Here is a 27,035-nt window from a genome sequence, read left to right on the forward strand (position 1 = left end):
CCTCTCCACTGTCCTGTCTCAGTGACCAGCACTGTCGTCTGCTCAGTGATCCCTCCCCTCCCTCTCCACTGTCCAGTCTCAGTGACCAGCACTGTCGTCTGCTCAGTGATCCCTCCCCTCCCTCTCCACTGTCCAGTCTCAGTGACCAGCACTGTCGTCTGCTCAGTGATCCCTCCCCTCCCCTCCCTCTCCACTGTCCTGTCTCAGTGCCCAGCACTGTCGTCTGCTCAGTGATCCCTCCCCTCCCTCTCCACTGTCCTGTCTCAGTGCCCAGCACTGTCGTCTGCTCAGTGATCCCTCCCCTCCCTCTCCACTGTCCAGTCTCAGTGACCAGCACTTTCATCTGATCAGTGATTCAGGTCACGCATCTTATACTCTTCTTTAGTCCTCGTTTTTTTTTTGTTCCGTGGTCCAACTCATGTACAAATCCTGTTTTTTCTGCCTTCAAAGTTTGTCCCAAATGTGATCGCTTTTGTCTGCCCCCACCACCAGTGGCCCTGTGCTCTTTCTCCCCGGGGCTTTGCAGTGGTGGTCTGCAGGGGGCGCCCTCCTTCCTCGCCACCCTTGCAGCAGCCTGTGACCTGAGCTGCCTGGCCTCTGACTGTGTGCCCTTGGCCGTCTTCTCTCTGAGGGTCCTCACCAACACCCTTGCCCCAGGCCTTCTCTCCCAGGGTCGCCTTTCCTGCCTTTCCCCCTGTTTATTCTGGGGCATTCTCACAGGTGCTGGTGGAAAGGGAGCTCCCGAGGGTAGACAGTTGCCCACTTGTTCCTGCTAAGACCCAGCACAGGTGAGATGCCTAAGGCTGCTGTTAGCTGCATGAACAAATGAATGTGGGAGCCGGGGCATTCAGGCCAAGGGGAGGACAGTGGGGGGTGGGTTTGCAGATGAGTGGGCCTGAGCTGAATCCTGGGTATGGCGCCGTCTCACTAGAGCTGCAATGGTCAGGGCAGGCGTCTGTGCAGAGGTCCTGCTGACAGGCAGGAGTGCAGGGGCAGGCTGGGCGGGTGGCCCTTCCCTCTCCCCTGCCTCTCTGCTCACCTGCATTACCCTCTCAGTTTGCTGTTGCCCAATGTAAACTGCCTGCTGGAAGCCAGGACAAGCAACTGTTTTCCAGACCAACTCTTGTCTTCCCTCTGTCCTCTCCCAAATTTAACTTGCTGGTTAAATAAATTTTGGATGACTTAGATGTCATTTTATGCTTACCTTACATTTTTCAAGCTGTAAAAGTTCATCAGATTTATTAACTTTATGAAAATCGTCCTATGTAGATGCTTTCTTTTAAACACGGTATCTCTATCACAGCCTTGGTTCTCCTAAGCTGTTTTCCTCTGTTCTTGAGATCAGGAAAAGTTCAGAGTAGAGAAAATTATGGCCTGTGAATCTTTTTTCCATCTTTTCAAAGAAGGATAAGTGTTCAGCAGTTACCTGGAAGTCTGACTCACCCTTTAAACATCTGACTTTGCTTTTATTCTGGTATTAGATACATCTTTTTTTTTTTTTTTTAAGATACATCTTGAATTTAGTTTTGTTGCCTTGGATTTAAAATCCACAAAGATTATGAAAATCCAACTGTAGAAAAAGAGGAAAAACCTGAAGAAGACAAATCTAGAGAGGATACAGTGGTTTGTTTCTACCGCTGTATTTCAGGCAACGTATACGAGATCATCAGGCCAGTAGCCACGCTCCACGTGATCGGTCTCCTCCCCAGCCAGGCTGTCTGTCCAGGCTGAGCCCCGTCCTGGCCCTTAAGGGTCTCTGCAGAATGGCCCAGGCACCCAAACTTCCCTCCACCCCAGGAAATACAGCAAGGACACTAAAACAGGGTCTTTAAGTGTAATGCTAGAGATGGCTTAGAAATTCTGTCTTTTCATTTTTTCCATATTTTCTGCAATGATCATGTGTTACTGTTTTTATAATGAGAAAGTTCCAAGTTAACTGGATTTACTAAGGGTGTGGATTAAAAAATCAGTTTCTGAAGGATTGTGGAAAACAATTTGATGTGTGTCTTTTTAAGCATTTTGGAAGCATGGTGAAGTTGCTATGGGGATGGAAAGGTTTGCTCTCTACACAGAGCAGTTCCATCTGGCACCACGTCCTCCCGAGCTGAGCTGGAAGTCCTATGCGGAGCAGAATTTCTCATTAGATGTGGAAACAGTTACTAGAATCACTCTCCCATCGCTTTCCCCCCTTAAATCATCATTGACCTTTGATCTCATAGACACAATTTTAGCTCCTTTCTGTAGCCACTGGTTCCTCCACGTACCTGGAGCTGCCCCTGTGTGACTGAGCCTGCTGCCTCCCTGTAGGGGGAGGTGACTCCTGCAGGGGTGCTCCCTGTCATACTTTTGGCTCTCGTGTTGGCATCACCTTTGGAGGTGATGTTTTACTACCCCTTTGCTTTGCCCTAAAGCTGTCGACCCCTTCTCTCCCTACAGTGGCTTAGAACCAATGTGGTCCCATTTCGATGCAGAGAGGAGGTTGTGACATCCCATAATCCGTCACTGGGGCATAATGAGGCAGACGAAGTTCAGTATTGCATTAATGGTGACTTGAAAAGCAGTTGGCTTTCTTTCTGTGGTCTTAGCACATCCCTGGAAGCCTCCCCACTGTCAGCTTGGCCCAGAAGCCAGCCTGTTGGGATCAGGGCTCCTCTGCCCTCTGGGGAAGGCACAGACTGGCCGCCAGAGCACCTATGTGGTGTCTGTCCTTGGGCAGTGTGGCCTTAGGCCAATCTGAGTTCTGTTCCCTCATCTGGAGAGTAGGGGTGGTGACACTTGTCTGGCTTGTAGGGTGACCGTGATCTCAGACAGGATGGTGCAGGCATCTGCTCAGAAACGTGGAGGACCAAGCACGTTGCCCATGTCGTGAGTGGCAGGGTCACCACCACTGTCCTTTTGTGTCTTGCCCACTTCCTCTGGTGATCTGACAGGGCGTGGCTCTGTGTTGCCAGGGTGGGTGGGTTGTGGCACCTAAAGCTTCCAGCTCACGTGCTCAGCAACAGGGAGGGCTCCTGTGGCTGGTGGACTTGAGGGCGTGACTGCAAGCCACATTCCTTCCTGCCTTGCAGACTGAGGCGATAATTTCATTCCTAGCCCCAAGGCCAAATGGAACTAGGAGCTCTGCTTAGTGGAAAAAGCTGGTGGAAGATGTTCAGGGGACATGGATTTTTGTTTCCAGCTGTGTCCCCAAGCAGCATCATCCCCTTGAACAACTCAAGATCTCTTCCTCCAGTGAACACTATAGCGTGACTGCCTGTAACGGGCACTGTGGTCACACAAGGCCTCCAACCTTGGTTTCCCTACTGAGAACTCCCTTATGGTGGCATTGCCATATAGAACTCTCCATATGTCCTTTTTGGGGGGGCACAGAGTCTCACTGTGTCATGTAGGCTAGAGTACCATGATGTCATCGTAGCTCATGGCAACCTCAAACTCCTGGGCTCAAGCTGTCCTCCTACCTCGGCCTCCCTTGTAGCCAGGACTACAGGTGCCCTCCATAGAGGCCTCATTTTTCTATTTTTAGTAGAGACAGGGTCTCTTTCTTGTTCAGGCTGGTTTTGAACTCCTGAGCTTGAGGGATCCTCCCGCCTTGGCCTTGCAGAGTGCTGGGATGACAAGCGTCAGCCACTGCACTCAGCCTCTCCAGATCTTCTTTCATTTGAGCTTCATGTGTGGGGCTGGGAAGTATAATGATCACTCCCATTTTACAAATGACAAACTGAGGCCTATAGAACTTTAGCAGCTCTTTTGAGGTCTTACACTGTTAGGATCTTATCTCTAAACCGAGAGGCTCAGCAGGGCCTAGTGCCTCTCAGGACCCCTCTTTGTTCTCAGGTTCCAGGGATCTGCTTCCCCAGGGAGCAGCTCTGGGGTGCCTGTGGAGGTGGGCAGTGGGTGAGGCTGCCCCCAGCCATCCTTACCCCCCAGTGCGGGCTCTGAAAACCCACCTACGAGCCCAGGAACTATGGGGAAGGAGCTGCAAACTCTAATAACACCCAGAAGGCCTACCTTTCCCGACTCCAGAGTGTGCAGGACAGACCCAGCACTTCTCTTCCTATTTTCCAGGATGGGAACTGGAGACAGAGCTCTCAGAGAGTGGACTGTAAGGCACGGTGGGCTGCCTTTTGAGGACACACTTCTGTCTGGGGGGCCCCTTGATGCCCTGTCTCTCGTGGTGGTTCTTTTGCTCACTGGAAGGAGGTTAGGATTGCTCGTGCTATGTAATTTTTTATTATTTCTAGATGCCTGAAAGTACTGTTGAGTGGGACTAAAGCCATCTTTATTTGGCCTTTAATGAAGACTTCCTGTACCTTGTGTGTGTGCTGAGTCTCTGTGACAGGCCCAGGGAAGGCTGAGCAAGGCAGCAAGGCCGCGTGGTGCAGGAGGTGTGTGGGCTTTGGAGCCCCCCTGCACCCCGGCCTTGGTTCGCCTCTCTGTGAGGTTCACACCAAATCCTCCTTCCTTTCTGAGACCCTGGATAGACTCAGAGACACCACATGGGGAGGGCCCTGTGTGTGTGCAGCGGGTTCTGTGGCTGGTCTGCCCTGAGCTTTCAGTGTGGAAATACATGTTGGGGAGGTTGTATGCCCAGGGAAGGTCAGTGAGCTGCATCCTGCCCTCACCTCATCCCAGCCCTGCCCCACGGGCTGTAGGGCCCAGAGGTTCTGGTGGGAATGAAGAGCCGGGTGGCTCATGCCTGTAATCCTAGCACTCTGGGAGGATCCCTTGAACTCAGGAGTTCGAGACCAGCTTGAGCAAGAGCGAGACCCCATCTCTACTTAAAATAGAAAAACTAGCTAGGCATTGCAGCAGGCACCTTTAGCCCCAGCTACCTGGGAGGCTGAGGCAGGAGGATCACTTGAGCCCAGGATTTTAAGGTTGCTGTGAGGTTGCTGATGCCAGGGCACTCTACCCAGGGCACAGAGTGAGACTCTCTCTTAAAAAAAAAAAGAAAAAAAAAAGACTGCTGCTCACAGCTGCTGGTGTGATGGGACTTGAGGGTGGGGGGCTGGGGTTAGGGCAGGATGCTGGCAGTGCTACTGCAGCTAATCCAATGAGATTAGCCTGCTGAGTGCAGGGATTTAAGGGAACAAAGGGGCGTGAAAGGGCCACTTAGATGTTTAAACAGACTTCCTCTCCCTTTTCACCCTCATCTTATGTAAGGATTTCAATAGCCTCTAAATGAGCCTGCCTGAATGGCCTAGGTACCCGTTTAAATTCTAATTAGTTGGTGAATTAACAAGTATGAATTTTGATTAGTGAGAATGAATTACAAGGTGAATTACAAAATGAATTAACGATTGCACTGTCTTTGAGCAGTTGAAAGTGGTGGTGGTTTAAAGTGGGTTTCAGCCAGCCGTCAGCTGGACGGACTTTAAACAGCCTCTGCCCACCTGCACTTCATGCCCATGCTGGACACTGCAGGGACTGGGCACAAGACACAGATGCCGTGGCTGTCCTTGGTGGCTCTGGGGGCAGCCGAGCCCTGAGTGTTGGCTGGCAAACCTCCAGCTGTGACTCGTGAAGTGTTCTCTGGTGGCCCGGGCTGCATCAGCTGTGAGAGGCCACGGAGGGACGGCAGTGAGCATAGCTGTCCCTGCTCTGGCCAGCCTTCACCCTGTTCCTTGACCACATTAGTTCACAGTAGGTGCTTCTGGGGACACCTTGGTGGCAAGCTGGCTAGCATAGCCCTCCCACTGCTGGTTGTGGAGGCCCTGCTCCTGTTTGGCTAAGGAAAGGAACTCATAGTGTATTAATAGTTCTTTGTCTTTGTTGTATTTCTGATGGCTTTGGACATAGAAACTCATTGCTCTGTAGTTCTGAGTATTCTGGGAGACCCCACCCAGACCCTGCACAATATGGAGATGGGCACCCAGGTGCGCTGGAAAGACTCAGAGGCTCACTTACATCACACTGAGGTGGCGCCAGCCTTGGGAGGTCGCTTGCTGAAATCTTGGCTCCCCGGTTCAGCAGGTGTCATGTGCCTGTCAGTTCAGGTCCCTGGTGTCCCTGTGGGCCCATAGGCAGGGAGAAGGAAGTAGCTCTAACTCCGTCCTCCCTCCTTCATGCCCATCCCTCCCTTCGCTATTCTGTGGATTCTCTGGCCTGGGAAGGCTGCTCTGCTCTCTGTGTCCAGAGGTGCTCCCCGACAGTGGTCAGTGCCTGGGCTGGAGGGCTTTTGCTTCCCAAGTGCTTCCTCAGAGTCTGGACACAGCATGCGTGCACCTGAGCATGTATGCGTGTACCTGCACATGCATATGTGTGTGTCCGAGTGTGTCTGCACATGCATGTTTGTGTGTATGGTCTTCACCTCTGTGTGTGACTGCACAGGCTTGTGTGTGTTTGTGTCTGCACGTGCACGTGTGTGTACATGTCTGCAAGTGCGTGTGTGTACGTGTCTGCATGTGCATGTGTGTGTACGTGTCTGCACGTGCGTGTGTGTATGTGTCTGCAAGTGTGTGTGTGTACATGTCTGCACATGCGTGTGTGTGTACACGTCTGCACGTGCGTGTGTGTACACATCTGCACGGGCTTGTATGTGTACATGTCTACATGTGTGTGTGTGTACGTGTCTGCACGTGCGTGTGTGTACATGTCTGCACGGGCTTGTGTGTGTATGTGTCTGCACATGCACGTGTGCGTGTACATGTCTGCACGCGCGTGTGTGTACATGTCTGCATGTGCGTGTGTGTACATGTCTGCATGGGCTTGTGTGTGTACGTGTCTGCATGTGTGTGTACATGTCTGCACGTGCGTGTGTGTACATGTCTGCATGGGCTTGTGTGTGTACACATCTGCATGTGCGTGTGTGTACATGTCTGCACGGGTTTGTGTGTGTACGTGTCTGCATGTGCATGTGTGTACATGTCTACACGTGCGTATGTGTGTACATGTCTGCACAGGCTTGTGTGTGTGCATGTCTGCATGTGCGTGTGTGTACATGTCTGCACGGGCTTGTGTGTGTACACGTCTGCATGTGCGTGTGTGTACATGGCTGCACGGGTTTGTGTGTGTACATGTCTGCATGTGCGTGTGTGTACATGTCTGCATGGGCTTGTGTGTGTACACGTCTGCATGTGCGTGTGTGTACATGTCTGCACGGGTTTGTGTGTGTACGTGTCTGCACATGCACGTGTGCGTGTACATGTCTGCACGTGCGTGTGTGTATGTGTCTGCATGGGCTTGTGTGTGTACGTGTCTGCGTGTGTGTACACGTCTGCATGTGCGTGTGTGTACATGTCTGCACGGGTTTGTGTGTGTACACGTCTGCATGTGCATGTGTGTACATGTCTGCAGGGGTTTGTATGTGTATGTGTCTGCATGTGCATGTGTGTACATGTCTGCACGTGCGTGTGTGTACATGTCTGCACGGGCTTGTGTGTGTACGTGTCTGCAAGTGCATGTGTGTACATGTCTGCACGTGCGTATGTGTGTACATGTCTGCACAGGCTTGTGTGTGTACATGTCTGCATGTGTGTACATGTCTTCACGGGCTTGTGTGTGTACATGTCTGCACATGCATGTGTGCGTGTACATGTCTGCATGTGCGTGTGCATGCACACACCAGGGTTTTCTAATGGGCTGTGCAGGTGCCCGCCTCCCTCACAGGTCGTGAGCTTTGAGCAGTCAGGGACTGTGCAGCTCACCTGTATGTTCCAAGAGCCCCCATAGCGCCTGGCACACAGTAGGGCTTCAGTGACGGCCAGGTGAGTGGGACCTGACATGTAACACCTTTGGGGCATAATGACAATTATGGTCTAGCCTCACAATTTTTGCCCAAGAAAGAATTAGTCCTGCTTCAGGCAGACTTTGTCTGGGGGCACCTCCCACACTACCTCATAGGGCGCACGTTTGTGTGGCCCCAGGGCCTACTGTGTGCCTCCCTGTCCTGTTTGTGACCCCTCGGGAGCTTCATCAGTTGTAACTTTCACCAGTCTGAAAATAATGTCTGGACACTGAGAATTCAGGTGGAGCAGAGTCCTTCCTTGAGGTAGACAGCAAAACCTTGGCTGAGTCTCCTTGTGGTGGGACAGAGGGCGTGTCTGGGACAGACTGTGGGTGCAGAGGGAGTGGAGGTGAGGGCTGGAGGCCTCACGGGAAGGGCTGCTGTTGGGGGACAGACCGGCCTCTCCCTCCTGACCACCAGGGCGAGTGGGAGTGACTGTCTCACCCTCAGCACTGCGGGGTGCTCATTCTTTGGTGGCCAGCTCTGTCCTCCGCCCCGCCCTTGGCCCTCTGGCCTGCATGTCTGTGTGCTGCCTTCACTGTCGAGTTGTCTGGTGTCCCCACCGTCTTTTACTGTAGTTACTTTTAAGTGCTGCAGGTTCACGGCTCAGAGACGCGATGCACTGTGGGGGTCAGGCTGGGGTGGGCTTCTGGAGACAGCCAGCTATGGCGTGTCCTGTTACATTCTTATGAATACCCAGCATCCTTCCAGAAGTAATTAGAAGACAACTTCAAAAATACATATAATCTTAGAATAATTATAAAAGGTTGGGGTTGTTAGGAGAAAGAGAAAATCTGAGTTTAACAGAGTTTTGTTAAGCCAGGGAAGTGCCTCTCACTTGTTGACTTACTAGAACCCCCTGTTTGCACATGTCCAGGAAAGTTCATGAGAGCAATTTTGTTTTGGATTCTAGTAGTCACATTTTACCCCAGAAGGAACTGCCCGATAGCCCAGCACCAGTCCCCAAACCTCGTGTTTTGACGGGGTTCGTGTTTCCTTTATGCTTAAGGGGTTAAGGTTCTGGGACTGCTCGGAAGAGGTCACTTGGCTCTGGGGACTTTGGTTTGGGGCCTGGAGCTATGTTGTGATGAGTGGGTTTGGTTAAGGCGGGGCAGGCAAGAGCTCTGTACACTTTACTCTGATGGAGAAAAACCACCTTTAAGCACTTACTCATGATTTTCATTAAGAGGTGGAGTATTTATCTATTTATTTTTTGAGACAGAGCCTCAAGCTGTCGCCCTGGGTAGAGGCCCATGGCATCACAGCTCACAGCAACCTCCAACTCCTGGGCTCAAGCGATTCTCCTGCCTCTGCCTCCCAAGTAGCTGGGACTACAGGTGCCTGCCACAATGCCCGGCTATTTTTTGGTTGCAGCTGTCATTGTTGTTTGGTGGGCCCGGGCTGGATTCAAACCCGCCCAGGCTGGATTCAAACTCGCCAGCTTAGGTGTATGTGACTGGTGTCTTAGCTGCTTGAGCCACAGGCGCCAAGCCAAGAGGTGGAGTTTTTAGAACACTTATGCAAAGATTGACACTATTTCACCCTTTGAGATTATCTTTTATTTTTATTTATAAATATTAGTTGTCTATTTTTTGAGATTTTGGGGAAAAAATAATAATAAGAAGTAAACTGATGACTCCATACTGAACCTCAGAGTCAAAGCATTCTATAATAGACATACTCTTATCTGACAATGTGAATGTTACTTTTTTTGCATTGTTATTATTATTATGGCTCAATATTTCGTTGTAGTAATCGTCTGATTTCTGAATGTATTTATCTTCGTTCGTTCTTTACAAGGTTTTTGTTTCTAGTCCTTGTCTTAAACATTTTTATTGTTATTAAATTTTAAGCCTTTTTAATTTTGTGAAGGCAAAAAGTGGAAACCAAATAAACACATGTATATGTAAAAAAAAAAATTCTTTATATAATATAAAAAAAAAATACCACAAAGTCTACACAGTTTGCAGGAAAAGAAGAGCTAAGTGCAAAAGTTGTATTGTTCGACTTAGTTTTAAGTTCCAAGTAGTTTATTGAAATCTGACCTGTTAGCTTTGCCAGGATTCTGAAGGGCTCTGACTCAGCTCCCGTGCTACCAGCCTGCTCAGAGCTCCTGCTCAGAGCTCCTTTGTGCCTTGGTCCCCACACCCCTCAGTTCTACAGCCGCTATTTGAGAGTCTATGCTGGGAGCACTTTTGCATCTGACCCAACTGATGTTAGTTTTCTGATCAGACCGTGTTTTCTTTGAGAGCATTTTATAACTCGACTCTCTAAGGGGAGAGGCCACCTGGCCCAGGGCGGCGCCAGGTGGGGGCCGGGCCTGTAGAGGCTGGGACCTGAGCGCTGTCCCCAGCCCCTGCCACTTCTAGTATGGAACCTTTGGCACATTGCTGCCTTGTGTAGCATGGACGGAGAAACAGCTTTCAACCCGTGAGATGGATCGATGGAACAAGACACAGCGATAACACTTGAAACCTTACATCATCCCTCCATCCATTCCACCCGTCTGTGACTTATTAAACTTAACTGCCAAACATGAATTTTTTTTTTTTTTTAGAGATCAAGTCTCACTTTATTGCCCTTGGTAGAGTGCTGTGCTGTCACAGCTCACAGCAACCTCCAGCTCTTGGGCTTAGGTGATTTTCTTGTCTCAGCGTCCCGAGTAGCTGGGACTAAAGGCGCCTGCCACAATGCTCAGCTATTTTTTTTTTTTTTTTGTTGTTGTTGTTGTTGCAGTTTGGCCGGGGCTGGGTTTGAACCCACCACCCTTGGAATATGGGGCTGGCGCCCTACTCACTGAGACGCAGACGCCGCCCCAAACGTGAATTAATGTTCACGTAATGGTAAAGGTCCCATATTTCCTCCTTTACCTACCTTTTTGTTATTGTAATTACTAATTAATCTTTGAAATCTTTAAACATATTTATTGATCTGCATGGAGTGTGTTGTGGTTAATATAGCCATTGACATTTACGCCTGTGAGTGTTGCCTTCAAATAGGTCTCTTCTTACTTCCTCCAGCACACACAGGTGCACACACATGTGCTGCACACCAGCACACACATGCAGCAGGTCTGAGAGTCTGTATGAAGTCTGAGCTGCTGGACTGACCCCATTCTGGGATTTCCTGCCCATGTGGCCAGGTGGGAGTATCCATTTTAGAGGCAGAGGCAGTGAGTGTTTACAAAGCACACGTCATAGGCCTTATTAGCCATTCCGCCAGGCCGTGTGTTGTCCGTGTACCCGCAGACTAGCGTCCTTCTTGCGTGCACACGAGGCTCTCGGAGAGCAGTGTCTCCGCCTCAGTCCGAGGACCGTGCTTGGTGGGGGCCATGGCTTCCTCAGGAGGGGGCTGTGCCTGGACTGGCAGCCCTCGGGGATGTGGAGAGACGACTCAGGGCGTGGCCAGATGGGACTGCCTGGCTCGCTGGGTGTCCGTGGGACTTCAGCCCAGCCCAGAGGTAACGGGGACACGTGAGGTGAAACATGCAAGTGAGGGGAGAGTTTCATCTTCATGCATTGGATTTAAGTGGTGTCAGTTTTGGGGGCTGCCTAAAGGTTTTGCTGAGTTTATCCCTGCAGGAAGGATGCAGCCCCTCATTGATACCCACACCGCACTCAACCAAGCACTTCTATACTGGGTGTATTTGTTATCCTCACTTTTCAACTGTGAAACTGAGGCTCAGGAAGACTAAGAGAAGCACCCAGGTTGGTTTGGGCCGGGTGGATCGGGGTGTGTGTCAGGCCCATGCCTTTGACCCTGACCCTCCGTCTGTCTTGCTGTGACCCATCAGTGTGGACAGTGGAGTCTGTCCAGTGGAGGGGACTGCAGCAGACATTGTTCAGAGAGCATTTCTGTTCAGAGAGCAAAGAGATGGGAGCTTTCCTGAAGCTCCTAGCTCAGGAGGACAGCTCCTGGCCTGCAGGTGACCCAGCAGCCACCTGGGGAGTCCCTCACCCTCTCCTCTTCCTTTCCTTGTCTGGGGTTGTCAGTTCTTGCCTTTGGCCTTGGGACATGGCATGCAGAGTGGTGAGCATGTGTGTTGCGTGGAGCCTGGCTCGGGGCTGCAGCTATTATTACTTTCTACAGAGTTGGTGTCTGCCTGGATTACAAGGCAGGCACTGACATATGTATAAGTAGATGCTCAAGAGAAAATTAAAAATGCATTGTTAAAAATGGATTCAGTGTGTGAACAAAGATTGGCATGAAGGTTGGGTCCCTATATTTTTAGAGGCTAATTAAGGTGCATGATCAGTTCAGATAACCCGGATCCTAGGAGGCCACCACCAAGGGTTCACTGCAGAGCTGTCTGCAGGTTCTGGTGACCTGTGGCCATCACTGGCCTCAGGCTGTGCCTCTCTTTGCCCAGATGGAGGTTGCACTGTGCCCTGGGAGTCCCTGCACAGCTGGGGACCTCAGCTGCCCTGGCTCCTGGTGATGCTATGCATTTGGGTGCATTTCTGTGGTCACACATCAGGTTACCACACGCCACTTGTCTACATCTCTCCCAGAAACGTGTGGTCAGGTTTCTGTAAAGTGTGTGATTGGTGGTGGGGAAGGGAGAGTGATGTGTGGTGTGCTTACCCTGCCACTATTGGTAGATGTGCACAGGCCAAGGTCATGGCCATTGCAAGGTCATGGCTATCGTATGCAAGGCAGACGGCACAGCCCCTGCTGCGTGGCTGGCCAGCTGCCACTGGCTGCTGTTGGTGTAAGAGTGGCAGGGCGGTGCAGAGAAATGTGACCCATGGGGATAGAATTCCCCACTTTTGTCAATGTCTCGGAAAATCGGCCTCCAGAGACCAACTGCAAGTGAGCCTGGTCAGAGGTTGTCCGCTCCTGCTGGTGCACAGAGGCGCTGGTCTGCGCTCCTGAGTTTCTATTAGTCTATTAGTCTATTAGACAGGAACATTTGGACTTCATAACCTCAGGGTTAAATAAATAGTCTTGCAGGTAGATTGCAAGATCAATAAGATGAGATTTTAAAAGATCAGGTTAATGTTGTTCCTGAAAATCTGTAGTGCAAGATATGTACAAGTTTTGTTTTTAAAAATTTCCTAACAAAAAATGAGTGTTCATTGCACACAGATTCAGTGAGGGTGTACTAAGGACAGAAGAGACCCTGGGTACCCTGGAGGCTGCACATGGCTCTGCATGTCATGAATTGAAACATGTTCGTTCCCACCAGACAGTCTTTAAATTCCAACTCAGCTAGCTTTTTAGATGCGAGGAGGCAGGAAGCATGACAGCTTCTGTTTTCAGGGTGGCTGCAGGATTTTAAAAACCTGTATCCCTCCTATTTCACTAAGCCATAGCTTTTTAAAAAAAGTTTTGTTATGAAATATTTGTAGATTTACAGAAGAGTTGCGAGGACAGTGCAGAGAGTTCCTACACACTCTGCACCCTGCTTGTTCACATTGTGCGTAACCGTGGTACCCTTGTCACAGCTCAGGATTCACGTTTGTGCAGACCTGCTGAGGGAAACCGCAGACCTGAGTTGGTTTCCCCGGCGTTTTCCCAGTGGCCATCTCTCCTCTGTTCCCAGAGTCTCGAGTACCATGTTGCATTTAATCACTGCTCTTTTTTATTCTTTAAATGATTTTATTTTTGACTTTTTATTGTGGCAAAGTTTCAAATTCTGTAAATCTGGAAAGCATTGCAGTGAGCCCTGTAGACAGCCACCCTCAACCACTCCTGCAGGTGGCCCGGGGCAGTGCCCGCCAGGCACGAGGCCTGCAGGGTTGTGGGTCTGCTGCTGCTTTGTGTCTTGCTGACCACATTCTGGGAGTTGCTCTGCACGCACCTTTGGCCAGCAACTGGGTCTGATCTTTTCCCTGCTTTCTGCCACAGCTTCCGAGAAAGATGCCCCTAGGCAGGGGATGTGCTGTAGGGTTTGCTGGAAACCTCACCCATTCTGGAGCTTCTGTTTGTGACTCCCAGTTGAGGGTTACTGTTCAGTGTGACCCGGTAGTTGAGAAAACCTCTCCGGCTCCACTCAGCCCCACTTTATGAGCTGGATTAAAGCCAAATGCCTAACTGGTGACAGACACCTGTGTTTCTACCTTCCACTTCCCCAGGCACCAGGGCCCTGTGTCAGCTCTGGGAAGCCAATGGACTGGGGAGTCCCCCTTGCTCCTGACTCAGACTCAGTTTCTGTGGGGTCCACTGTTGGGTCCTAGCACAGGGATGCCCTGGCAGGTGCCTGCAGTGGTTGCTGGCTGGCTGGCTCACTGAAAGAACTGCTGGCCTGCTAAGCTGCTTTCCATGGAGGTGTTCATGGCTCTTACTTTTTCTTATATTTCATATTTTTAATTGGCACATACTAATTGCCCACATTTATGGGGTAAACAGTGATGTTTCAATACAGGTGATGTGTAGTGATTAGATTAAGGTGTAATTCGGCATGTCTATCATCTCCAACACTCACTCTTTCTTGGTATTGGGCACCTTCTCTCTAGCCATGTGAAACTGTGTGTTACTGTTAAGTGTAGAATGCTGCAACTCAGGCCTCTTTTCTAACTGTAGTTTTTTATCTTTTAACAAATTGCTCCCTACCTCCTGTTTCCCACCTTTTCCTCTATTCTACACTTTACTTCTATGAGATCAACTTATTTTAGCTTGCACGAGTGAGACGTGGTGTCAACCCTCTGCACCTTCCTTCACTTAACGTAACCTCCTCCAGTTCCTTCATGTTGCCACACTTGACAGGATTTCCTTCATTTTGATGGCCAGATAGTATTCCTGGTATACGTGCCACATTTTCTTTATCCATTCATCCACTGATGGGCAGGAAGGTTGATTCCAAATCCTGGCTGTTGTGAATAGTCCGCGTCCCTTCCTTACACAGATCTCTTTTCCTTTGGACAACTGCTCGGTTGTGGGGGCGCTGGGTCAGGTGGCAGTTCTGTTCATAGCTCTTTGAAGACCCTCCATACTGCTCTCTGGGGTGGCTACACTAGTTTGGTTCTCATAAACTGTGGATGAGAGTTCCCTTTTCTCTCATCCTTGCTGGCATTTGTTATTTTTTGTCTTTTTGGTAACCGCCATTCTAACTGCATTAAGGTGAGACCTCATTGTGGCTTTGAATTGCATGATTAATGATGTTGAGCATTTTTTTCATATATTTCTTGATAATTTGTATGTCTTCTTTTCAGAAATGTCCATTCAGATCATTGCCCATTTTTAAATCTGATTTTTTTTTTTTTTTTGCTATTGAGATGTTTGCATTACTTTTTTATTCTGGATCTTACTCCCCTTGGAGATAAATAGTTTGCAGGTGTTTTCTCCTATTTTATAGGTTGTATTTTCATTCTGTGTGTTTTTTTTTTTTTTTGAGACAGAGTCTCATTATGTCACTCTCCGTAGAGTGCTGTGGCGTCACAGCTCACAGAAACCTCAAACTCCTGGGCTCAAGCGATTCTCTTGCCTCAGCCTCCTGAGTAGGTGGGACTACAAGTCCTTTGTCAAAAGCTGATTGGTTACAGTAGGGGTTAATTTCCGGGCCCTGCTCGGCCCCATTGGCCTGTGTCTGTTTTATGCTTGTGTTCTGTTTTGGTTGCTGCGGTTTTGTAGTATACAAGGAGACTTCAGAAAGTTCTTGGAAAATGGAACTAAAAGATAAAATATTTATTTCTTTTTTATTGATATATAATATTGTACATATTTATGGGGAATATATGAGTGTTAAATGTGTGGAATGTATGATGATGGGGTCAGCGTGTCTGGGGTACCCATCATCTCGAGTGCTTATCATTTTTATGTCTTATTATTACAAGTTATTTGATTTAGTTACTTTGAAAAAAATGAAATATACATCATTGTTACTACGAGCAGTCATCATACACACACATACATTGTTACTACGAGCAGTCATCCTACACACATACATACATTGTTACTACGACCAGTCATCCTACACACACACATACATTGTTACTACGACTAGTCATCCTACACACATACATACATTGTCAGTACGAGCAGTCATCCTACACACATACATACATTGTCACTACGAGCAGTCATCCTACACACATACATACATTGTCACTACGAGCAGTCATCCTACACACATACATACATTGTCACTACGAGCAGTCATCATACACACATACATACATTGTCACTACGAGCAGTCATCCTACACACATATATACATTGTTACTATGAGCAGTCATCCTACGCACATACATACATTGTCACTACGAGCAGTCATCCTACATACATATATACATTGTTACTATGAGCAGTCATCTACATACATACATTGTGACTACGAGCAGTTATCATACACACATACATACATTGTTACTACGAGCAGTCATCCTACATACATACATATGTACATTGTTACTATGAGCAGTCATCCTACACATATACATACATTGTCACTACGAGCAGTCATCCTACATACATATATACATTGTTACTATGAGCAGTCATCCTACACACATACATACATTGTTACTATGAGCAGTCATCCTACACACATACATACATTGTTACTACGAGCAGTCAGCCTACGCACATACATACATTGTTACTACGAGCAGTCATCCTATACACACACATACATTGTTACTACGAGCAGTCATCATACACACATACATACATTGTTCCTACTATAAGTTATCCTACACACATACATACATTGTTACTACTATCAGTTATCCTATGCACATACATACATTGTTGTCATAGTAGTCATCCTCTGCTCCAAACAGAGCTGCGTCCTTCTCTCTTAACTATGTGTTGGTATCCATAGCCAATCTCTCTTTATCTTCTTGCCAGGCCCCCAACCCTTCCCTGTACCTGTCGTTCTCTTGTCTGTGTTTAAATGATAAAAATAAACAATTTAAACTTTATTTCCCTACATCGCTTCTATGAAGTTCAACTCTTTTGTAAGTGATGATACATTTAGTCCATTCCTAAAGAACTGAGAGTCCAGGGAATTTGACCACGTCAGTGGAGTCTTTTTTACATTGTAAACTAAGAGGAAGGGGGGTCCTTTGAAAGCTCTTACAATTAGGAAGCAAAAAGAAGTCAGAAGGAGCCAAATCAGGATTATCTGGTCGATGCCTCAGGGTTTCCCACTGAACCCTTCGAAAATTGCCCTTGTTTGATGAGAGGAGTGAGCAGGAGCCTCGTCCTGGTGGAGAAGTGGTCTGTGCTGAAGCTTTCCTGGGTGTTCTTCTGCTAACATGTTGGCTGACTTTCTCAAAATAGTCTTGTAATAAGCACGTGTCATGGTTCTTTGGCCCTTCAGAAAGTGAACAAGCACAATGCCTGGGGCAGCCCCAAGCACTGCGGCCACGACCTTTGTCCTCCTGGTCAGCTTTGCTGTGACTGGGCACGTCCCCCTTTGGTAGCTGCTGTTATTGGGATTGTTCTTTGTCTTCAGGATCAAACTGGTGAAGCACGTTCCACCTCCTTGAAGAAACACTTCAGCATCTTGATTTCATTATTTAACATTTCCATCGACACGTCTGTTCTTGTCCGCAGCTTAGCAGGGTGTGACAGCTTTGCATGCATCGAGTAGAAAGTCTGTTCACCCTAATGCATGAGATGACTGTGGTGCTGCCTGTTACTTCTGCTGCAAATCATCTTCTTCCATTCAGGCATGAACAAGAAAGAGCTTTCTCCACAAATTGGTGTGGATGGTCTGCCGCTGTGACCATCTCATCCCTTATTTTTTTTTTCCGTTTTTGGCCGGGGCCGGGTTTGAACCCGCCACCTCCAGTATATGGGCCAGCGTCCTACTCCTTGAGCCACAGGTGCTGCTCTCATCTCATCCCTTCTTAAAATGAGTGATCTGTTTGGGGACTACTGATTCTTTTGGGCTTTGTCCTCATAAGCTTTTTGTAAAGCATTAATGATCTCACTGTTCTTCCACCCAAGTGTCACCATAAATTTGATGTATGTTTCGTCTTCAATTTTAACAGAATTCGTTTTGTTGTAGTCGGCACTCTTTTCAGAGTGATGTCTTACCCTTCTTACTAGTGCAAATTAGATTCTGTTCAGATGTGACATGGAGAGTTAGTATGAGTTTATTTTAATGCAAAAATGTGCATTTTTTCCATAATACACAATTTCCCATGAACTTTTCGAAGACCCCCTTTTTATGTTGGAGTCTTGTAGTGTGATGCCTTCAGTTTTGTTCTTTTCCTTCCAAATGAGTTTGGCTAGTTGGGATCTTTTCTGGTTCTATGTGAATTTTAGGATTGTTTTTCTATTTCTATGAAGGATGTTGTTGGTATTTTTGTAGTTATTAGAAGGAAGTAAAGGTCATAACAGAAATAAGCAAAAATGAGACAAAAATGCAAAAGATTAATGAAACAAAATTTTTTGAAAAAGATAAGCAAAACTGACAGGTCATACACTAGCCTGAGAAAAAAGAGAGAAGAACCAAATACATAAAATCAGAAATGAAAAAGAAGGTGTAACAATGGATACCCTGGAAATATGAAGGATGATTGGAGACTGTCATGAATAATTGTATGCCAGTGATTTCAGAAACCTAGAGGAAATAGATAAATTCCTGGAAGCATACAATGTTGAGTAAGAAGAAATAGAAAACCTGAACAGACCCATAGAAAGTAGTGAGTTTAAATCAGTAGTAAAAAGTCTCCCAACAAAGTCTCTTGGGCCAGTAGTTTCACTGCTGAATTCTATCAAAATTCTTTTTTTTTTTGCAGTTTTTGGCTGGGCTGGGTTTGAACCCACCACTTCTGGCCTATGGGGCCTGGAGCCCTACCCCTTTGAGCCACAGGCGCCACCCTCCATCAAAATTCTTTAAAGAAGAATTAATACCAGGTCTTCTCAAACCATTTTATAACACTGAAGCAGAGGTATTCTTCCTAACTCATTCCATGAGGCTAGCATAACCTTGATACCAAAACCAGACAAGGGTATAACAACAACAAAAAACTGTAAGTCAGTAACCCTTATGAACATAAATGCAAAAGTCCTTCATACAATGCTAGCAAATTGAATCCACCAACAACACATAAAAAGAGAATACATCACAGTCAAGTGGGCTTTATCCCAGGAATGCAAGGCTGGTTCAACACCCGCAAGTCAATAAATTTACATATCACAGCAACTGAGGGAAGGAAAGATACCATGTGATCATCTCAATACATCCAAAAAAAGCATTCAAATTCAACATCCTCTGATGATAAAAACTCTCAAAAAAGTAGATATAGGAGGAAAGTACCCACACAGTAAAAGCGATGTATGACTCAGCCACAGCTTACATCGTACTGCACAGGGAAAAGCTGAGAGATTTTCCTCTAAGAACTGGAACAAGACAAGGAAGCCCACTCTTGACCACTCTCATTTGACGTAGTACTAGAAGTTCTACCCAGAGCTATTAGGCAAGACAAAGAAATAAAGGGCGTGCACACTGGAATGAAGGAAGTCAAATCGTCCCTGTTTGCAGATGACATCATTTTATATATAGACCAACCTAAAGATTCTTTCAAAAAATTCTTTGAACTGATAAACAAATTCATTAAAGTTGTAAGGATATAAAACATACAAAAAGCAATCGTGTTTCTTTTTTTTTGTGTGTGATTTTTTTGGCCGGGGCTGGGTTTGAACCCGCCACCTCCGGCATATGGGACCGGCGCCCTACTCCTTGAGCCACAGGCGCCGCCCAGCAATAGTGTTTCTATACATGAACAACTAGCTGAAAAAAGAACTCAAGAGGGCAATATCATGGTACAATAGCACAAAAAAGTAAATGAAATAAAATATCTAGGAATAAATTTAATCAAGGAGGTCTCTACAGAGAAAACACAATGAAAGAAATTGAAGATGAGGTGGGGCAGGCGGTTCAGTGGGTAGGGTTCCGCCCCCATTATAGCAAGGGTGGGGGGTTTGAACCCGGCCCCGGCCAGCAAAAACAGCAGTGGCAACTGCAACAAAAAATAGCCAGGCGTTGTGGCGGGCACCTGTGGTCCCAGCTACTTGGGAGGCTGAGGCAAGAGAATTGCTTAAGCCCAGGAGTTGGAAATTGCTGTGACACTACGGCACTCTACTGAGGTGACAAGAGTGAGACTCTGTCTCAAAAAAAAAAAAAAAAATTGAAGAGGATACAAGTAAATTAAAAGACACCCTGCACTTGTTGGACTAGAAGAATTAATATTGTTAAAATGACCAGACTGCCCAAAGATGTCTGCAGAGGCAGGGCAATCCCCATATTCATTTTAAGGAGATGGTGACTGGACCCAAGGGCAGAAGTCCTGGTCTGTGGCCTGCTACTGGAGGAGGCTCGGGGGCTTTTCTTCTTGGTCTTCAAAAGAAGTTAGTGGCTTATATGGAAACTCAATTCTGTTAACTAAAAGAAGCAAACTGAGAAGAGTATTATTTGTGTGGTTCTATGGAAATTTGCTTGTTTGGGCCAGGCACAATGGCTCACACCTATAATCCCAGCAGTTTGGGAGGCAGAGGTGGGAGGATCACTTGAGGCTGGGAGTTTGAGACCAGCCCGGGCAACATAGCAAACTCCCATCTGTACAAAAAAAAAAAAAAAAAAAAAAAGTTAGCCAGGCATAGTGGCACGTACCTATTGCCCCATCTACCCTGTTTCCCCGAAAATAAGACAGTGTCTTATTTTAAGGTGTGCTCCCAAGATGCACTAGGTCTTATTTTCAGGGGACGCCTTATCTTTTCTGTAAGTAGGTCTTATTTTTGGAGGATGTCTTATTTTCGGGGAAACAGGGTTGGTGGGAGGATTGCTTAGGAGTTGGAGTCTTGCTGTGAGCTATGAACACCACTGCATGCACAACAGAGAACGACCCTGTCTCTAAAAAGAAGAAAAATATCCCCCCCAAGTATGATTATTTGAAAGGTACTCAGGTATCAGTGAAGAAACAATTTGCAGTGGAATGTCTTCTTGCCATACATGAAGCTTTTATTAAAATCTTGATGTAATTGCTGCAGCTCAAATGCAAACACATATTTATTCTGCCAGGAGCACCACTAGGTGCTGAGGACCCAGGGCAGGGACACAGGTCCCTGTCTGACTAGGTGACTGACCTCAGGTAGCTTTCGATGCACAAGTGATAGACTTCTGGTGGTCATTGCACAGTGTCTTTACAATTAAGACTAGAGAAAGAAGGTGTGGCAATGGATACCATGGAAATATGAAGGATGACCCATGACAAGGTTGGCGTCGCAGTCACACTGTCAGAACTCGGTGAGTCCCCAGCATGCAGTGTTTGGCACAGCGGGAATGCTATAGATGGGGATAATAAAGGGTCTGACTCTTGAAAAATGAGAGGCCAGCATGAGGAACTGAGACACCACTGACTTTTGTGATGCCTGAGGCCTCCTTCCATGAAACAGTTTCAGCCTCACTTGCTATTGGCCCCGTCTTCACAGCTGCTTCTGCACACAGCTGTCTGACTGTGCTCTGCAGAGACTTAGGCTTGCCTTGTGTTTGCTTTTCGTCTTGCTGGTTTTCCAAACCACTGGCGGCACCGCAGGCTTCAGTGAGCAGACGGCACAAGACAGACTCATGCTTGCTTGGAAAATGGGGCACAAGGCGGTCCAAAGTACATACCTGCCTTGCTTGTGGTCCCCATCCCCTTTCTGCCCCCATGTCTGGATGGCTTTCTGCCCGAGCCCAGGTTCCAGGACCCAGTGTGGGTCTCCACCCATGTTGTTGAGCCTGGGTCTTAGAGGAGCCCCGTGGTGGTGGCCGTCCTCAGGCTGACTAGTAACCCTTTCTTAGGATGGGCTTGCTTATGGCAGACACACTGATGGGGGGGGGACTTTCAGCGGGAGGCACAGGCCATCATTCTCAGACCTCTGCCGGTGAGCACACAGGACAGAGGAAGGGACATAGTCAAGGAAGTGGAATAATCTTTGGAATTATCTGGAATTTGGAATAATCTTTTTGATATTCTCTTAAAGACATCATGATTAGAATCTGCCACTCTGTTTTTATTTCTTTTCCTTAGAAATGAACACAAGCTCTCCAGATTGAGTTGCCTTGGGGCACAGGGCTTTACTTGCCCTTTGTGCTCAGTTGTCACTAGACACAAAACTCTTGGTGTTTGACAATAGTCTCCACCAGAAAGGACAGTGCAGCCCTCTTCACCTGGGCATTCAGTGGGTGTTCACTGTGTGTATGGCCATGACAGGCCCTGTGCTCTGGGCTCTCTGTAAAGTGGGGGGCCAGGAATCAAAGACTTAGATGGGCTAAGTGGGACTGGAAAGAGCTTTGGAGGGTGGCCTGTGACCCCAGGGAAGATCCTGGGGCCTGGGGAGGCTCCAGGTTTCCCAGAGGCAGGTGCAGAGTTTGCCAGGAGAAGGGATGGTGTGTGGAGGTGGGGAGCCGGCTGGCTGGACAGTCCGTGGTTCTTGGCTCCCAGTGCTGAACACTGAGCACTGGGTCCAGGCCGATGGCAGAGTGACCACAGAGACAAAGCAATCACGTACACACACGTTAATTGTAGCATGGGAGTACAGTGAGAATACGTCTCAAAGAATGAGATGGGCCTCCCTGAAGGAGTGGACTAGTTTGCGCCCCCCGCCCCCCAATCGCAGAATGGCTGTTTTCCCTGTTCTTGGAGTGATTGACAGGTTGGGATTACATAACTAGATCCTTATTATGCATGCATGTGGGGTGGGGTCAAAAAAAAAATCTTCAACGTTAATTATATGGTAATGAGTCTCCCAGTCAGTTTAAGTTCACTAGGGGCTCCTCACTGTGTGTTCTTACTAGGAACAGTTCTTACTGCAGTTTGGTTCCTGTGTGCAATTTGGTTCCTGCTCTCTGCCCTTGGCCCCTTCCACATCACCTGTTTATCTTCCACCAGATCTAACAGGAGCACCCTGAGCAACTGGGACAGCAGGGAGCTGGGTGGGCCCAGGGCTGGTGGTGTGAGGGAGTGAGGGTCTTCCAGACAGGTAAGGGTTTTCTTTTCTCATCGGCCTTGGGGAGCCATTGGAGTGTGTAAAGAAGAGGTTAGGGCCTGCGCCTGCTGGTGTGGGGATGGTCTCCTGCAGTCCAGCTGAGGACAGTTGGTCAGGGCCTCTCAGAGCTCACTCAGCTAGTCCTGGACACGGCTGGGCCTGCGACCCCAGAAAGCCACAGCGTTTGCTCTTACAGGTAAACCAGTTTCTGTTTGTTGCAGCTACTGATTGGCCATGCCCCTGCTGTGAACTAGAGGGAGCCTCAGGAAACAAAAATGCCCACATGTAGCAAATATTAAAAACATCGAACATTTAAAAGGATAAACCCCATTTTTTTTTTTTTTTTTTAGTTAACACAGCACTGGTATTTAAAAACTAATCATCAGTTTCTTTCTGGGATGGCGAGATGGTTAATGTGGTGTTTGTGAGATTCTGCCATGGCGTACTGTGGCCAGGGCCAGAAAGTGCAGAAGGTGATGGTGCAGCCCATCAACCTCATCTTCAGATACTTAGAAAATAGATCCCGGATCCAGGTGTCGTTCTCTGAGCAAGTGAATACATGGATGGAAGGCTGTGTCATTGGTTTTGATGAGTGTACGAATCTTGTATTAGATGCTGCTGAAGAGATTCATTCTAAAACAAAGTCAAGAAAACAACTGGGTCGGATCATGCTAGAAGGAGATAATATCACTCTGCTACAAAGCGTCTCCAACTGGAAATGACCAGTGAAGTGAGAAATTGTTGAAAGGGCAATATAGGATTTTTTGGCATACTTTGTTGGGAACATAGTTCTAAAACATTTGTTCATTTGGTTATGATTACCTTTATGTTATTTCAAAGTGATAATAAATGCTGTGGGATTGTTTTTATTAAAAAAACAAACAAAAAAAAACAAATCATTAGATAAAACAATAGCTGTAGAAAATAAGAAAAAGTGTGTTGCTTGTTGCGATGTGACTATGATTTCCGTGAGCCTGAGACCCGCCTCCTTCACTCTCGTCTCCTGATGCCCAGAAGGGCCTGGTCTTTTGAGTGGGCATGAATGTCATCTGAGCACCCTGCTGGCATCACAAGATGCTATGCAGTTGCAGGTTAGAAGTGTGGTCTTAGCTTCGTCCCCTCGCCCCCCATCCAAATCTGCCTTTTGACAAGATCCAGGGGATCCACCTACATCTTGAACTTGGGGAATACTTTTTAGACATTCTGCAGCCTTCTTGCTTCAGGATCAGCATTTTATGAAGGCTGCTGGGGTCAAGCTTGAGAAATGCCCTGACCAGCTCCATCCCCAGCAATCTAGCACCCTGGGTGCTCTCTCAGAGAGCTGACCCCTGTAAGATAGTATGTGTGCTGGCATGGAAAAGAGAGGGTCAAAGGTAGGAGTTGAAGGAATGCAGGGGAAGCCCAGGTGTCTCGGTGCCCAGGGACAGCAGGTGTGCGTGCAGGGCTGGATCCGTATTGCTGGAATGGAGCAGCTCTTTGATACACATTGGTGCACTTATTTGGAACACATTGCCCAGAGATCGCAGAACTGTTTGTTGCCTTTTTCTTAAACATTTCTCTTGTCAGAGTGATGAGAAAATTGCCTGTGTGGGAACTCCAGAAGTGCAAATTTGTTAATATCTCCTCTGACAATGGTTTGTATTCAGAGCTGTTTATGAGCTGTCACAAATGGCTACCGCTGAGTCATGTGGCAGGGAGCGTCTGGGAGGGCCTGTGCGGGGCTCTGTAAGCACTTGTGCTGGGGCCTGGCTCCGAAGCTGATGAGTTGAACTATAATGAGGGAAAATGGCTTAGTTCCTGTAGGAAAGTTCAGTTTTGAAAAGTCTCTCCCTTTTCATTGTCTTTGGAAGCCCCATGGAAAGGCCCAGCCTGTTTGATGGCTGGCAAGCTGGGCTTTAGTGCTGGTTCTTTTGTTTCTGGATGATGTTGGTCAGACTAGGGGGTGATGCTCATGGCTCATCATTGGTAGAGTGTGGGGGGGTTTCCCTGTCCCACCTGCCCTGTCCCCTTCATCGTAAGCCTGTGGCAGACCTGTTCAATCAAGGTGGTGTTCTGGAGCCCAGATTGCAGCCTTCAGTCTCAGACTTTGAGGAGCTAAGCAAGGTGTGGATGCTTCAGTGCAGTGGTTCTCGACTGGGGGCAATTTGTGCCCCCACGTACATTTGACAATGTCTGGAGATGTTTTTGGTTATCACAGCTGGGGGACAGGAGTGGCTACCAGCGCGTAGTGGGTAGCAGCCAGGGATACAGCTAGACAGCCTATAGCCCCTGCTCTGCCACAAGGTTATCCAGCTCTGATGTCATAGTGCCCAGGCAGAAAAACCCAGCCTTTCCTAATAAATGTAAATAATGTGACCTAATTGTTTGTATTCTCCTATCAATCTGAAATTAATAAAAAAGAAGAAAAAGAAAAAATCTGCCTTTGGCAGAGTTTTGAGAGATGAGTAACAGGGATCGAAGATTAGAAAATAGGCTAGGCATGGTGGCTCACACCTGCAGTCTCAGCATTTTGGGAGGCTGAGGTGGGAGGATGGTTTGAGCCTCAGGAGCTGGGAGCTGCAGTGAGTGAGCTGTGATGAGGCCACTGCACTTCACTTGGGACAACAGAGACAGACCTTGTTTCAAAATAAATAAATAAATAAACAAAATTGGAAGATATACAGTGGCCTGGTAGTGATTGAAACAATATCAGATCTCCAATGTCTAGTTCTTTTTGTGTTGCTGTTTTCATTTATGTATCTAGTATTCAGAAAAGAAATTGCATTGCCCCAAATCCTTTTTTTCCCCCCTAAATAAGACAAAGAGTTGAATCACTCAGTTCCCAATAGGCAGACACCTGCAGTAGGTAGCCCCACGTTTCTTCTGCACTTCCAGAGTACTTTGCTTGACAGGGATTGCAGAGGTTTTCTTTTTTTAAGATTTTGATTTGTCTTAATGACTGAATTCTATGAAGTCTTCTTTTTCGTTAGCATTAAAATGGAATCTGCTAAGAAGTGGCCACTGGAGACAGTAGTGCAAACACCTCAAATGAGGTGCACTTTAGTGAAGATTTATGGACACTGAATTGGCTGTTTGATTTTGCTTTCATGATTTCAGAATTCCAGTTTCTTTAAACAAATGTTTGGAAATGACTAGAGGGACATCAGGGACTGGAATAATCTATTGGAAGTGAACCAAAGATTAAATTCTTTTATGATTTCCCTTTTTCCCTGTCCCTTAAAAGCGTTTGTGATCTGATTAAACCTTATAGATTGCTGTCGTTGATAAATTTCTTGTTCCTAATTCAGTATTTAGGTCAAGATCTTTCTTCCTAGCTTAGTACAGAGGCTGTGGTTCACCATGATACAGATTTCCTCTTTCCTTAGCTAGGTTCCTGATCATGGTTGAATAAGGCAGGGAAAGGATTAGGTCAAAACAACTCACTCGCCTTTTAACATCTGTAAAATAAAGTCTTCCCAGGAAACTCCCTGTGAAGGTGAATCACAGTTTTAATCCACAGTGGATGGTGCTTCTGGGCCCAGTGTCTAACAGACCAGGGCTCCTGGGCAGGCGAGCACTTGGTCATCCTGTACTCAGATTAGGGTGACACGTGTCCCTCAAACAAGCTCTCCTTTTGGCTGTTCTTGTGCTTCTGGAGCACTTGTTCACAAGACTTCATAGACGAAGGTGAGTGTGCATGGTTTGTGGACACTTTCTCATTTCTTTTCTTTTCTTTTTTTTTATTAAATCATAGCTGTGTACATTAATGCGATCATGGGGCACCATACACTGGTTTTATAGACCGTTTGACACCTTCTCATCACACTGGTTAACATAGCCTTCCTGGCATTTTCTTAGTTATTGTGTTAAGACATTTATATTGTACATTTACTAAGTTTCACATGTACCCTTGTAAGATGCACCGCAGGTGTAATCCCACCAATCACCCTCCCTCCGCCCATCCTCCCCCTCCCTCCCCTCCCTCTCCCCCTTCCCCCTATTCTTAGGTTATAACTGGGTTATAGCTTTAACGTGAAAGCCATAAATTAGTTTCATAGTAGGGCTGAGTACATTGGATACTTTTTCTTCCATTCTTGAGATTCTTTACTAAGAAGAGTATGTTCCAGCTCCATCCATGCACTGTCTCATTTCTGATTGACTTTTGGACAAAAAATGTTTTAATATGAAAACCTTGCACATTTGCAGCTCTTAGAGAGGAACTAAGTAAAGGTAAGCACACTCTTTAGAGTGTTCTACTATATATGCGTGGAAAGCACTCATGGAGACATGGTTTTGATTTGTTTTCTCTCAGTTGTTTCCTTCTCCTATTTTCTGAGTCTCCCATCCGTCCATCCATGCTGCATACAATACTCAGGGCCACCCCCTCGCTGTGTCTGCAGCAACT

At 47.2% G+C, this 27,035-nt stretch overlaps 2 protein-coding genes across 7 annotated transcripts in view; both read left to right on the forward strand.

The window, feature by feature from the left end:
- Positions 1-27,035, forward strand: part of LDLRAD4 (low density lipoprotein receptor class A domain containing 4) — a 374,896-nt gene that overhangs the window by 14,047 nt on the left and 333,814 nt on the right. The window lies entirely within an intron of this gene.
- LOC128571625 (small nuclear ribonucleoprotein E-like) lies at positions 23,082-23,418 on the forward strand. Its single transcript, XM_053571192.1, has one exon. It carries the CDS (start codon positions 23,089-23,091, stop codon positions 23,371-23,373), a length of 285 nt encoding a protein of 94 aa, XP_053427167.1. The 5' UTR covers positions 23,082-23,088; the 3' UTR covers positions 23,374-23,418.

The sequence above is a fragment of the Nycticebus coucang genome, chromosome 19 (assembly GCF_027406575.1).
Source record: "Nycticebus coucang isolate mNycCou1 chromosome 19, mNycCou1.pri, whole genome shotgun sequence".
Lineage (NCBI taxonomy): Eukaryota > Metazoa > Chordata > Mammalia > Primates > Lorisidae > Nycticebus > Nycticebus coucang.